Below are 15285 nucleotides of genomic sequence, written 5' to 3' on the forward strand. Positions count from 1 at the left end.
TTGTGTGCAGAGCGCCCCTTCCGCACACTAGGCCCTGATCATAAGAAACCAGAATTGAATAAAAAATGTCCGAAGTTGCACGAGTTCATAAAGTTACCCTTAGTTGCAAAAGCGATGTCAACCCATAGTAGGCATGAAAGCCCATCAATTTAAATTGAGTCCATGATGGGATAAACATGAACATGGTTTCAAATTTTCAATTGCTAATTGAGATTGTGGGAAAAGTAGAGTCACATGTAGCATGGAATTTGATAATACAGCATGGATTTCAAAAGTTGAGTGACCTAAACAAAGTTTTGGCCTCGTGACTGAAATTGGAAAATACTAACCAATAATTCAATGGGAACTTTAGCTTTCCCTGGTGAAGAGGATATACTACACATAATGAACTCATAAACATGATGAATTTGACATTGACTTCAACAATCAATGAACTCTATACTAGTCAAGGTCTTCCGCAAGGTACAATTGACTTAAACAGCAACAATGAATTTTTAACACTTAAATAAAGACAAAGAGTATAAACTTGGGATGCCTCACTTACAAGGTTCATTCCACCAAGGGAGCTATTGACTTCAACAATCATCACAAACTATATCATACTCAAAGTCTTCATGAACAGCATATACTTGACAGGTTGAGACAATTGACTCCATGAAGATGATGAACTTTATAACATTGAAAAAAAGAGAGACTTGAAACTTGCCTTCGGAACCTTGTGCTGCTAAATTTATTAAAAAAAAACCATTTCCTTGACCCAGTTTTGAAGGTCAAACTAATGAGACAACCGGTAGTTATGCCAAAAGCTAAGTTACCGGGATTCATAACTAAAATGCCCAATCTTTTCACCTTGGAAATTAAGGTCCAGTGAAATAGCAGCCAGGGCTTTTCATTTTCAACAGGGAAGGAACATAAAGCCCAGCAAATGATTCTAAAAAGATTTGTAACATTCAAGCTATCAAAATGTTTTAGAGGCATTACATGATCTTTCATATAGAATATTCATGCTGCCATATAAGAGAGAGAGAGAGAGAGAGAGAGAGAGAGAGAGCACCCAAAACTTGTTCCAAAAATTAGCCACCTGATGCATACAAAGGCCAAAAACGAGCAATCTATTTGGATAGCACTACGGATTCACCCACAAGATCGTGCACTTCCTTCTCCAGAAGACCAAAAAGCTCAGCCTTCGTACGCCTGTAGATCCAGCGCTGCTCCTTGGTATCCCAGTCAAATCTTGCAGGTCCACTACCACAAAAACAACTAAACAAGTGAGCACTGCAAAGAATGAAAGCATAGTTATAAAAGAAACTCTCAGCACTCGTGCAATGTCAATCAACAAAGAACCCAAAAACTAAAAAACTATACTAGCGTCTCGTAAAGGCAAAGGAAAGCTGTTGCATGTACATGCATGTATAACACACACACACACACGAGAATATATATATATATATATATATATATATATATATGTGTGTGTGTGTGTGTGTGTGTGTGTGTGTGTGTGTGTGTGTGGAGAGAGAGAGTGAGAGAGTGAGCGTGCGACCTGCCTCTGCGTGATCTGAGAACGTCTGCGCGCCCTTGCCACCTGCGTGAGCTGAGCGCTCTGTGCACTCTCTTTGCGCCAGCTGGCCCTCAACGTGACAGTTTGCCCCTGCGCATCCCTTCATCAGCCCTCTGTACAGACAGTGTTCTGCTTTGGTGTGTGAGTGCACGCACGTCAGTGTGTGTGCGCGCACGTCTGTGTGAGAGAAAGAGGTGTGCAGCAGGTCGATTTTTAAAAAGCTGTGTACAGCAGGTCCCGTATCATAAAAAAGTGTGTGCAGCAGGTCAAGAAAAGTGAGTGTGCAGCAGGGATTTTCATTGATACTGTCTGCAGCAAGGGATTTTCATAAAAGCGTGTGCAACAGGAAGGTTCTCTAAGAAACTCCATAAAGTTTGTACAGCAAGAGTAGCGTCTTTTTGGTTTTTTCAATACCAGGTCTCTTAAATTGATAAAAAAATAAAAATATGAGAGTGTGTGTGTTTGTGTGTGAGTTAGTGCGAGTATATAATCGATAGGTTCTCAATGCATGTCAAATTCAAATGCGCCTTTTATCAGCTCCTACAAACGCAAGAAACAGATGGCACTTCAGTCTTCGGAAATGGGTGAAATTCGAGCCTGTTTATTAGAGGATTTTGAAGGTGCGCGGAATGCTTGGGAGGGGCACGAACCCACTACCGAAATGCTCATTCCTGTTCAAGCTCTCATGGACCTGGTGGCGCAATACACTTTAAATGCAGTTATTTTGTTCTTTTTGGGCAAGATGCCTACTGCGCAGGATGTGGGTCAGTGGGTAGACTTCCTTCTTAAGCGCCAGGCAGTTCGAGGCGTTTACTTTGGTGCCAGGGGATTCTATGAAGTTTTGTTGGCAGACACAGATGCCCGTACTATGTTGCCCGTACTATGTTGCTTGAGTTATCTCCTATGTTTTTTGGTACTCAAATGACACCTGTATTGCCATGGGCTCTTACCAAGGACTATCAAAGCCTCATCCGTCATAAGTGCCCTGTATGGGTGGAAATCCTTGACTTTCCACGCACCTGGCGACACTTTCTTCCTATGCTCGCCTCTCATTTGGGAAAAGTGATTTGTCCTCCCAAGCTTGATGCCAATACAAATCGCTTTTGTGTGCTTTGGGATACAGATGTTCCCACCCCTGAAGGTATCCCTGTCAACTCGGGTGACCCGCTCATTGGAAAACGCCCTTTTAAGCTCAAATGGGAGAAATTTCCAAATTCATGTTTCTGCTGTGGAAATTTGAACATATGCAATCTGAGTCCCTCAGCTTGTGGCCCCTAATCCTAGATCCACCACTACTGCGGCTTCTACGTTGCCTGATGCTTCACCTTTGGATAAAGGTCAAACTTGCTGCCTCCTCAAATCTTTCGAGTAAAGGAAAGTCTGTATCTGCCCATGACACCAAGAATAAGGAGGAAAATGTGGTTCGGGGGAAGGATCTCCTTGGATCACCCCCAAGAAGACTCTTAAAATACGCCCGCAACTCTCTTCTCACAATTATGTGCCTCCTGAAGTGAAATCTGCAAGGCAACAACCTCTTCCTTGTAATGATAATCACACTCTTGCAGATGTATGGAATAAGGTGGTGCACTCTTACAGAGATGCAGTGGTTCATGGGACCTCTCCAACACTTGTAGGCTTTGCTTCCTCTGAGACAGGCATGCAGGATGTTGTGGTTGAGTCGCGGGCTGCTGATGTTGATGTGCTTATGAGCACTCGACTTAGTCCCTTCCTTCCTTTGTCTACGTACATATCTCTTGAATGCATAGTTCTGTTAAATGCATTTCATATAATGTGCGCGGGTTATGTAACCCTGATAAGTGGAGATTAACTTGGCACTATGTACATACATGTAAGGCAGACATTGTGGTTTTGCAAGAGTATAATCCACATGAATATGCTGGGCAATGCTCATATTTTGAGGGGTATTGGATAGCATACGTTGGTTTGTCAAGCTTTTCAAGTGTTTTGATTATGGTTAGGCACGAATTGTAGCCAATTCTGACCTATAATGATCTGGTCAGTCGTTGGATGGTGGTTCGATGTACGATCAATGGACAAATTTATGAATTTGGTGGGGTCTATGCGCATACGGCCTCCAGACAGCGAGCTGTTTTGTGTCATGAGATGTCTTCTTATCCATGGCTTTCAAATGCGTTTCTTTGTGGTGATTTTGCAATGCACCTGTTGTGTCAGATAACACCATAGGACATTCGCACATGCTCAGTATGGAATTGTTAGGTGTAGCGGAAGTGAATGTTGAACTTTGCTCAAGATGAGTGCTCCGAACTGTGCTCAAGGGTTCCTTTTACTTACGGAAGGAAGAGCCTTCCGTTCCTTTTAATGAGAGAGTACAATGGACACAAACAAAGTGAATGACACTGTGAATGAAGGTGCTGAGACTGAGAGATAGAGAGAGAAGAATATGACACCAGAATGTTGTCAAACCCTCCTCCGAAGGCCCCACTCTCTATGGCGAGAGCGGTCTACATTGCACAAAACTCTACAATGCTTTGGACTTGCCGTCGACAACGTCGACGACGATGAGGACGACAACGAGACGGGCTGAAATCTGAAAACGCTAATGGCTGAAATCTGCAAATCTTTATCGGCTGAATTCTGACTCTATGTCGATTAGGATGTCGATGGCGACGATGCCACAACGACGCGCTGAAATTGCAGATGCTGAAATCTGCGTTATCCTGGCTGAATTTGCAAACTTCGATGGATCTGACCGTGCGGCGAGGATGTGCTGCGGGAAGGTGAGATCTGCGAGGTTCGGGACTTTTTCTGCAGTAATTGACTGCTGAAAACTGAAAACGCTGAGTCTAGGGCTGATTCTATCGCGAAGATCTGCAAAAAAGCTGAGGTTGATCTGCAAACCAAAAACGCTAGGGACTGAAAATGAGTCTTGCGGGAAATCTGCTAACGCTAGGCTGATATGTTGTGTGGCTGTGGAAACTGCTATCTTCTGTTGTCGCCGGGGCTGATCTGCTGTACAAAACGCCAAGGCTGATCTGTCTTGCAAAAACGCTAGCTTCTCAGATGGGCTGAAAACGCTAGGTCTATTGCGGGGGTTGGTCTTGCTAAGAAGTTGTCACGTGACACATCCAGCCCTATGTGTCCGTGGACAAGCTACAGCATGATCAAGGTTCAGTTAGTCCAATCAGTCTAGATTAGAAGTGATCTGACACTTTTGTGAGTCTATTTGTAGACTGTGCATGCCCAATCACTTAGTATAGATGCATATCCTTTGGTTGCACACAACATGATCACCAGTATTCCCATCAAAATCCATTAGAATCAGTTAGGGGATTTTTCCAGTGTATTTAGCCTATTTTCCCTATTTTTGACATTTTTCACTTATTATTTTTAAGTGACTTCCCAACAAAAGTAGGTAGGGCAATTTTGCTAAGAAAATATATAAGCAAACCCCACCCAAGTTAGCACTATTTGGCAGAAGAGGCAGTAGGAGCTCCACCAATCAACAGGCACCTTCTCCATAGTTACAGGGGACGGGGGGGACGGGCCCTAGGGCCGGGGGACGGCCGTAACCGGGCCGGGAACGGCTGGGAACGCCGAGGGACGGACGGAAAACGGGCCGGACGGGCGGGTCGCAGGGGGGACGGCCGGGGTCGGACGGACCGGACGGGGACGGCAAGGGTCGGCCGGGGTCGGACCGGAACAGATTCAAAAAAATGGCCGTTTTTGACCGTTTGCAATGGCTCTGTGCAGCCCCAACTGCCATATTTTTTAAGCCTTGGCCCTTGGGAGGCTATAAAAGGCTCCCTTGGGCCTCTTAATACTCATAGTCTCAATGCTCAATGCTCATTCCATTTCCCTCAAGCTCAAGGCTCAAGCTCATTCCATTTCCCTCAAGCTCAAGGCTCAAGTTTGAACTTTGAAGCTCTCCTCTCCCTCTTCTACCCACTTTGAAGCTCTCCTTTACTCTCTCTCCACACAAGCTCTCCTCTAACCCTTCTAACTTCTAAGCTCTACTCTCTCGAGTCTCTCCACCATCATGTCATCTCAAGCCAACTCCACTTCTCAAGCCGCTTCTTCTCGAAGGAGGCTCGCCGTGCAAACGTGGTCGTGGTGGGATGAAGTCGACTTTAGCTCGCGTGGCAAAGGTGGCGGTGCAAGACCATGGACGTGCAAGCTATGTCCATACAAGAGATCGGGTGGTTCAAACAAAGTGCGAGCCCATCTTCTTCATGAACCCGGCCGGTCACGAAGTGAAGTTTTGCCCTCATGTAGCTCCCGAGAAGAGGTTGGATCTTCTTGAGAAGCTCACGGTGTATGAGGTTGTGGAAGCGGCCAAGAGGGGCCGTTTTGTTGCCGTTGATCCCTCCGCCACGGCGACACCGCGAGAGCAAAGGAAAGCCAACCTTGACGACATCTCTCAAACCTTCAAGAGCCATGGATCTACACCGTCCTCTTCCCTTCCGCATCGCCAAACCACTCTCAACGAAAATTGGAATCCTAAATTGAAGGAAGAGGCGGATAGGTCGGTTGCCCGATTCTTCTTCCACGACCACATTGCCTTCCATGCTTCACAGTGAGTTTCCCTTGGCATATGCACATTGCAATCTTCCATTTTGTATTCATAATGGGTTATAATTTCTCGACTCTCCATACTAACGCAACATGCTCTATTTTGTGTGGATAGGTCTCCATACTTTTGAACCATGGTTACGAAAATAGGGGAATATGGCTCCTCTTATGTGCCACCTTCATCGGAGAGGCTTCGCACCACCCTCCTTGCCAAAGAGAAGCTTGCCGTGGAGCAAGCGGCCCTAGCAACAAAGGATTTGTGGTAGACCAATGGCGTCTCTCTTCTTGTAGATGGATGGAGCGACACCCGCAAGCGGTCCATCCACGGGGTGGTGGCCTACTCTCGGGGGGAGATGTACTTTGTGGAGTCACATGATGCATCCGATAGTGGCAAGGCCGTAGAGATGCTTGCTGCGGAGTGGACAAGCACCATAGAGATCACCGGACCGAAGAATGTCCTTTGTATGGTTGCAGATGGAGAGGCGTCAAATAGGGCAGCCGGAGCTATCATTGAGGGCATGTATCCCAACATCCATGTCACATTTTGCATGGCGCATTGCCTCAATAACCTCCTCAAGGACATAGGGAACTTGTCATGGATTTCACCCACCATTGGTGATGCCTCTCGAATTGTCTCCTTTGTGCTCAACCATCAAAAAGTGCGCCATGAATTCTCAAAGAGGAGCCACTTGTCTTTGCTGAAATATTCAGAGACAAGATTTGCATTCAATTGGCTTATGCTAGGCCGCTTGTCTACATGTGGCGGAGCCTTAAGGGGCCTCTTTCTCAGTGATGAGTTCCAGGCCATGCCGGAGTCTACATCAGCAGTAGGATTGAAATGCCGAGAATGGGCCGACGACGCCGCTTGGTGGGAGGAGGTGAAGACTCTTGACGCCATGGTCAAGCCTATTCTACACCTACTTCGAGTGGTGGATGGCTTGCAGCCATGCATTGGCAAAGTCTACGAAGCCATGGATCGGATGATAGAGGCACTTGAGAAGCTTGTGCCTGATCCTGTTCAGTATGCGGAGATTCATGGCTTGTGTGAGTCGAGGTGGAATGGATACTACTCTCCACTTCATGTGGCAGCTTATGTGCTTGACCCTGAGTTCCAAGGAAGGCGTCAAGAGACCGACAAGGAGGTGAGCAAAGGATGGCGGCTTGCATTGGAGCGCCTTGAGCCTAGCAATGACATTAGGCGCAAGATTAGAGACGAGCTACTCAACTACAGGCAAAAGAAGGGCTCCTATGGATGTGTAGATGCACAGCTTGATCGCAACAAGATTGGCTCGGTTTTGTGGTGGGAGGACTATGGAGGAGATGGCCCACATTTGCAGCGCTTGGCTGTTCGTGTCCTTAGCCAAGCATGTACCACTAGTTGCTTGGAGCAACTATGGAGTGTGTACAGCCACATTGCCTCTAAGAAGAGGAATCGCCTTGGGGTTCAGAGGGCCAATGATTTGGTGTTTGTGAGCGCTAACTTGCGCATGCTTGCCAAGAGCGTCACACACAAGGCAGATCCTTTCACTGAGTGGGAGATGGCACAAGAGAATCCATCTATGGCCGATACTCTTTTGGAGGAGCTAGAGGAGGATTTCGAGCCTCAATGCGAGCCTCCCGAGCCGGAGCCCTCATACGTCGCTGACGACCTCGACTACGACGACGATGTGGAGATTCAGCAGGCGAGCACTTCTTGAGTTTGATGATCATTGATCACTCGACTCTCGAGTCTAGACTTTTGAGTCTACGACTCTACATACTACATAGCCCTTTGTACTTTTTGTTATCCTTGAGGCCTCAGGCTTGTCCTAAGTCCTTTAGGCTTTTTGACTCTTGAGCCCTTGTGGCATGCACTTCTCATTTTGTATCCATCGATCATCGATATTTTATTAGCACATTTCAGCCTATATGACTCGTGTTCTTTGGTCTATTTAGTGTAAATTTATGGTCAAAGTGATGCTCTATGTGTGTGGCATGTGTGTAGGTCAAAAAATGCCAAAAAAACTCTCTTTTTTTTACCGTTCCGACCCCCGTCCCCGTTTCCTGACTTTTGCCGTCCCGACCTCGTTCCCGACCCCGACCCGCCGTCCCATGTAACTATGACCTTCTCAGCAAGAACCATCAAGAACCCATCAGACTTGGCGTTTTCCACCATCAACACTAGCGTTTTTGGTCTACATCGTCACCATTCCCCCTAGGCCTGGCGTTTTCAGCCCTGATCATCGCCAGCATAACCAGATCCCCAGCGTTTTTACTAACGCTACAAAAGCAGGCCAGCGTTTTTCATTTTCAGCCTTTAGCGGAGAATTTGCAGCAGCGTTTTCAGCCTTGAAGACAACAACAGATTCAGCCCTGGCCACTTGCAGAAGATCCCCATTTTCAGCCCTCAAAAACGCAGCTAAAACAGTCATTTTCAGCCACCGAAACAGTCCCAGATTTTCAGCCATAGTGTTTTTATGGACAGCAGATAGAAGGTCGCAGATTTCAACCCTTAAGTTGTCAACGTCGTCCCCGTCGTCGTCACCAACATAGTCCCAGGTTGCATCAGTCCATTGCATCGCACTTTGTGCAATCAATAAGTAGACCACTCTCGCCGACGAGAGTGGGGCCTTCAGAGGAGGGTTTTACAATGTCTCTGGTGTCGTATCTCTCTTCTCTCTCTATCTCAGTCTCATACACTTGCACGCACAGTGTCCATTCACTTTGTTTGTGATCATAGCATTCTCTCATTAAGAATGGAAGGCTCTACCTTCCATAAGAACAAAAAGGAACCTTGAGCACAGTTCGGAGCACTCATCTTGAGCAAAGCGCAAACATTCATTCCGTTGCACCTAACATTGGTATCAGAGCTTTGGCAGTGTTCTCTATCACTCAAGGAAAGAAGCACAAGATTATTTTTGCTTGTTGAGGTCGCACGAACCCAAGTTCGCTTCGGCGTGTCGATTCCTAATCGTGTTTTTGAAGAGTGACAGGAATCCCAGGAAAGAAGGGCTTGTCCAACCTCCCCTTGTGTCTCTTTTCACTCATTGAGAGCGGACCGTGCACTTAGCGGCCGGCCAATCGACGTGAGGTGGGAAAAAGCAACCTTGGTGTGAGCGCAAGGCCGCCAAGGGGTGCGCCCGCGGAAAAGAGTAGAACTCGGGTGAAGAGAAGATCCTTCTCAAACGCAATTTGCAAGCGAAAGAAAACCTCAAGAACCTCAAGATCCTCAAGAACCCAAGACCCTCAAGAACTCAAGTTCCTCCTAAACTTAAGAACCAAAGATCATAGTGCATGGTCATAACCCGAAGCGGAATGGATACTTCGCATACAGGTGATGAGCATGAGAGAGGCGGCGAAGATTTTTCCCACCAGGAGATTTTTTCGACCCTCCCCCTTCGCCATCTACGCCACAAGTTGTACTAACTCCTATGGAGATGATGGTCAAGTCAATGATGGACATGATGCTGGCACAACAAGAATGAAATGAAAGAAATGCAATACAACAACAAGAAGCGAATCGAGTTGCGTTGGCACAACAAGAAACCAATCGCCTTGCTTTCGAACGCGAGCACGATGAAAAAAATGAACGAAAAGCAGAAAGGGAGGCCGAGCGTGCAGCTCAAAGAGAGCTATGCACTCAAGAATTGCTTCGACAAGTGCTAGCTGCGAAGACCGAACCACCCAAAGATCGTGGGAGTTCCTCAAGTGGTGCAAGCCACGATGCGGATTCCAACCATCCACTCACAGAGAAGTTGACTTTCAGTAAGTATGATGGTAAGATGGATGCTACGGTTATTCATTCTTGGTTGCATTAATTTAATGCTTATTTTGCGACAACTAAGAAGACCGGAAATAGCAAAGTTTTGACGGCAGCTATGTACCTTGCCGGTGATGCCATTAATTGGTACCATGCATGGCAAGAGGCACAGTTAGCCGCGCACCTAGAGGAAGCCGACGAATTCACGCCCTTTTCCTTCAATTGGGCTGATTTCCAAGACAATCTCAAGGCGCGGTTTATGCCACCTCAGTACCTTGCACGATTGAAGGACGATTGGCGCGCTCTCAAGCAAAATGGTATGCCAGTCATGTCTTTTTCTAATCGTGTTTTGTAGCTAGGCACTCAATTAGAGAGTCGAGTGATCAATGATCATCAAACTCAAGAAGTGCTCGCCTGCTGAATCTCCATATCGTCGTCGTAGTCGAGGTCGTCATCGACGTATGAGGGCTCGGGAGGCTCGCATTGAGGCTCGAAGTCCTCCTCTAGCTCCTCCAAAAGAGTATCGGCCATACATGGATTCTCTTGTGCCATCTCCCACTCACTGAAGGGATCTGCCTTGTGTGTGACGCTCTTGGCAAGCATGCGCAAGTTAGCGCTCACAAACACCAAATCATTGGCCCTCTGAACCCCAAGGCGATTCCTCTTCTTAGAGGCAATGTGACTGTACACACTCCATAGTTGCTCCAAGCAACTAGTGGTACATGCTTGGCTAAGGACACGAACAGCCAAGCGCTGCAAATGTGGGCCATCTCCTCCATAGTCCTCCCACCACAAAACCGAGCCAATCTTGTTGCGATCAAGCTATGCATCTACATATCCACAGGAGCCCTATTTTGCCTGTAGTTGAGTAGCTCGTCTCTAATCTTGCGCCTAATGTCACTGCTAGGCTCAAGGCGCTCCAATGCAAGCCGCCATCTTTTGCTCACCTCCTTGTCGGTCTCTTGACGCCTTCCCTGAAACTCAGGGTCAAGTACATAAGCTGCCACATGAAGTGGAGTGGTATCCATTCCACCTCGACTCACACAAGCCATGAATCTCCGCATACTGAACAGGGTTAGGCACAAGCTTCTCAAGTGCCTCTATCATCCGATCCATGGCTTCGTGGACTTTGCCAATGCATGGCTGCAAGCCATCCACCACTCGAAATAGGTGTAGAATAGGCTTGACCATGGCGTCAAGAGTCTTCACCTCCTCCCACCAAGCGGCGTCGTCGGCCCATTCTCGGCATTTCAATCCTGTTGCTGATGTAGACTCCGGCATGGCCTGGAACTCATCACTGAGAAAGAGGCCCCTTCAGGCTCCGCCACATGTAGACAAGCGGCCTAGCATAAGCCAATTGAATGCAAATCTTGTCTCGGAATATTTGAGCAAGGACAAGTGGCTCCTCTTTGAGAATTCATGGCGCACTTTTTGATGGTTGAGCACAAAGGAGACAATTCGAGAGGCGTCATCAATGGTGGGTGAAATCCATGACAAGTTCCCTATGTCCTTCAGGAGGTTGAGCACAAAGGAGACAATTCGAGAGGCGTCATCAATGGTGGGTGAAATCCATGACAAGTTCCCTATGTCCTTCAGGAGGTTATTGAGGCAATGCGCCATGCAAAATGTGACATGGATGCTGGGATACATGCCCTCAATGATAGCCCCGGCTGCCCTATTTGACGCCTCTCCATCTGCAACCATACAAAGGACATTCTCCGGGCCGGTGATCTTTATGGTGCTTGTTCACTCCGCAGCAAGCATCTCGGCGGCCTTACCACTATCGGATGCATCATGTGACTCCACAAAGTACATCTCCCACCGAGAGTAGGCCACCACCCCATGGATGGACCGCTTGCAGGTGTCGCTCCATCCATCTACAAGGAGAGAGACGCCATTGGTCTCCCACAAATCCTTTGTTGCTTGGGCCGCTTGCTCCACGGCAAGCTTCTCTTTGTCAAGGAGGGTGGTGCGAAGCCTCTCCGATGAAGGTGGCACATAAGAGGAGCCATATTCCCCTATTTTCGTAACCATGGTTCGAAAGTATGGAGACCTATCCACACAAAATAGAGCATGTTGTGTTAGTATGGAGAGTTGAGAAGTTATAACCCATTATGAATACAAAATGGAAGATTGCAATGTGCATATGCCAAGGGAAACTCACCGCGAAGCATGGAAGGCAATGTGGTTGTGGAAGAAGAATCGGGCAACTGACCTATCCACCTCTTCCTTCAATTTAGGATTCCAATTTTCGTTGAGAGTGCTTTGGCGATGCGGAACGGAAGAGGACGGTGTAGATGCATGGCTCTTGAAGCTTCGAGAGATGTCGTCAAGGTTGGCTTCCCTTTGCTCTCGCGGTGTCGCCGTGGCGGAGGGATCAACGGCAACAAAACGGCCCCTCTTGGCCGCTTCCGCGACCTCATACACCGTGAGCTTCTCAAGAAGATCCAACCTCTTCTCGGGAGCTACATGAGGGCAAAACTTCACCTCGTGACCGGGTTCATGAAGAAGATGGGCTCGCACTTTGTTTGAACCACCCGTTCTCTTGTATGGGCATAGCTTGCATGTCCATGGTCTTGCACCGCCACCTTTGCCACGCGTGCTAAAGTCGATTTCATCCCACCACGATCACGTTTGCACGGTGGGCCTCCTTCAAGAAGAACCAGCTTGAGAAGTGGAGTTGGCTTGAGATGACATGATGGCGGAGAGAGTAGAGCTTAGAAGTTAGAGGAGTTAGAGGAGAGCTTGTGTGGAGAGAGTAGAGGAGAGCTTCAAAGTGGGTAGAAGAGGGAGAGGAGAGCTTCAAAGTGGGTAGAAGAGGGAGAGAGTGGAGACTCAAGGGTAGAGTGTAGAGCGTACGGGCCACAGCGCGTAGTCATGCTTGAGCCTTGAGGAATGAGGCTATGAGTAGAGAGGAGAGCTTGAGCCTTGAGGAAATAAGTATTAAGAGGCCCAAGGGGGCTTTTATAGCCTCCTAAGGGCCAAGCCCCCCAAAAATATGACAGTTTGGCTGCAAACAGTCGTTTAAAACGGTCAAAAACGATCATAAATGGCTATTTTTATCCGCTGAAAACTGTCGTTCCGGTCCGACCCGGTCCGTCCCCCTACAATCCGACCGTCCCAAGGCGTCCCCGTCCGTCCCCGGCCCGGTTACGGCCGTCCCCCGGCCCTAGGGCCCGCCCCCCCCCCGTCCCCTATAGCTATGCTTGGGATTCTTGAGTTCTTGTGGTTCTTGAGCGTCTTGAGTCTTGAGGTTCTTGATGATCTTGAGCGTCTTAAGGTTCTTGAGGTCTTCAGGTTCTTGAGGTTCTTCTTTCGCTTGCAATCTGTGTTAGAGAAGGATCTTCTCTTCATCCGAGTTCTGCTCTTTTCCGCGGGCGCACCCCTTAGCGGCCTTGCGCTTACACCAAGGTTGCTTTTTCCTACCTCACGTCGATTGGCCAGCCGCTAAGTGCACGGTCCGCTCTCAATGAGTGAAAAGAGGCACAAGGGGAGGCTAGACAAGCCCTTCTTTCTTAGGTTTCCTGTCACTCTTCAAAAACACGATTAGGAATCAACACGCCCAAGTGAACTTGGGTTCGTGCGACCTCAACCCAAAAAAAAAAAAAAGTGGTTCTTGTGGTTCTTTCCTTGAGTGATACAGAACACTGCCAAAGCTCTAATACCAATGTAAGGTGCAGCGGAATGAATGTTGAACTTTGCTCAAGATGAGTGCTCTGAACTGTGCTCAAGGATTCCTTTTACTTACGGAAGGGAGAGCCTTCTGTTCCTTTATGAGAAAGTGCAATGGACACAAACAACGTGAATGGACACTGTGAATGGAAGTGCATGGGACTAAGAGAAAGAGAGAGAAGAGAATACGACACCAAAGACGTTGTAAACCCTCCTCCAAGGGCCCCACTCTCTATGGTGAGAGCGGTCTACTTATGATTGCACAAATCTCTACAATGCTTGGACTTGCCGACGATGAGGACGACGACGAGACGGCTGAAATCTGAAAGTGCTAACCGCTGAAATCTGCAAATCTTTGTCTGCTGAATTCTGACTCTATGTCTGTGACGACGGCGATGACGACAATGCAACGACGACAATGCAACGACGACGCGCTGAAAACGCAGATGCTGAAATCTGCGTTTTCCGGGCTGAATCTGCAAACTTTGCGGGATCTGACCGTGCGGCGAGGATCTGCTGTGGGAAGGTGAGATCTGCGAGGTTCGGGGTTCTACTACGGGTACTGAATGCTGAAAACTGAAAATGTTGATGCTTGTGGGGATTCCGTCACGAAGATCTGCAAAAACGCTGAAGTGCCTTGCAAATGCAAAAACGCTAGGCCTGATCTTTGTCCTTGCGGTGGAAATCTGCTAATGCTAGGGCTGATCTGCTGTCTACTGTCGCCGTGAATCTACAAGTGCAAAAACGCTGGCTGATCTTATGCAAAAACGCTAGGCCTTCTACAATGTTGAAAACTCTAGAGTTGTCGCGGGGGTTGGTCTTGCTGAGAAGTTGCCTATTGAGCAAGGTGCTCCTGCTGCCTCTTCTCTCAGAAAGTGCTAGCTTTGGTTTGCTTATATATTATCTTAGCAAAATTGCCCTACCTAGTTCCCAACAAAAGTCACTTAATAAATAAGTGAAAAATGTCAAAAATAGGGAAAATAGGTTTAATGCACTGGAAAACTCCCCTGATGGATTCTGATGGGAATGCTCATGATCATGTTGTGTGCAACCGGAGGATATGCATCTAATCTAAGTGTCTGGACATGCACGGTCTGCGAACAGACTCACAAAAGTGCCGGATCACTTCCTATCCTAGACTGACTTGATTGACTAAACCTTGGTCATGCTGTAGCTTGTCCACAGACACATAGGGTTCAATGTGTCACGTGACAGTAAAATCCACACAGGCTGACAAAATCCATATAGGATAATAATATCCACACAGGAAAATAAAAGTCCTCCCCTACAAGTAGAGAGGCTGCATCTTCAAAGTATGTCGTCATAGAAGACAAGGTCGTTCTCGCCTTCGTCTTCTTCTTCATCTTCTACCATGTGAGCTGATCCTTTGATAGGTCTCTTCCCTTCGTAGCTTCTATTGTTGCTTCTACTACCGCTGCTTTCTCCACTGCTACTGCCTCCATTTGAGTAGCATCAAGAAAGGGGGTGTCCCTTCTTACCGCATTTGTTGCAAGGTTTGTTTGTGTAGCAATCTTTCGCTACGTGTCCCATTCTTCCACATTCATAACACTTTCTTCCAATTGATGATGTTGATGGTGAATATCTTCCCCTTGAGGATGTCGTGACAACAGCCCGTCCTGATGATGTTAATGAATCTCTCTGCTTTCTTTCTTTTGCTTGGATTGAGTTGATGACATCTTGGAAAGGTGGAGCCAGTTCTTTCTTCAAGAATTGTGACTAAGTGATCATATGAAGGTGGAAG

General features: G+C 47.4%; 1 protein-coding gene across 1 annotated transcript in view; it reads right to left on the minus strand.

Annotated features, from left to right (window-relative positions):
• Positions 1-702: 702 nt before the first annotated feature.
• The window catches only part of FH (frataxin-like protein), a 97121-nt gene continuing 82538 nt past the window's right edge, over positions 703-15285 (minus strand). The window contains exon 5 of the mRNA XM_086493124.1: positions 703-1245. Coding sequence (XP_086349250.1) covers positions 1113-1245 — 133 coding nt within the window. The 3' untranslated portion in view covers positions 703-1112. The remainder of the gene's footprint in view (positions 1246-15285) is intronic.

This window comes from Adiantum capillus-veneris, chromosome 21 (assembly GCF_014529385.1).
Source record: "Adiantum capillus-veneris isolate H3 chromosome 21, ASM1452938v2, whole genome shotgun sequence".
Classification (NCBI taxonomy): domain Eukaryota; kingdom Viridiplantae; phylum Streptophyta; class Polypodiopsida; order Polypodiales; family Pteridaceae; genus Adiantum; species Adiantum capillus-veneris.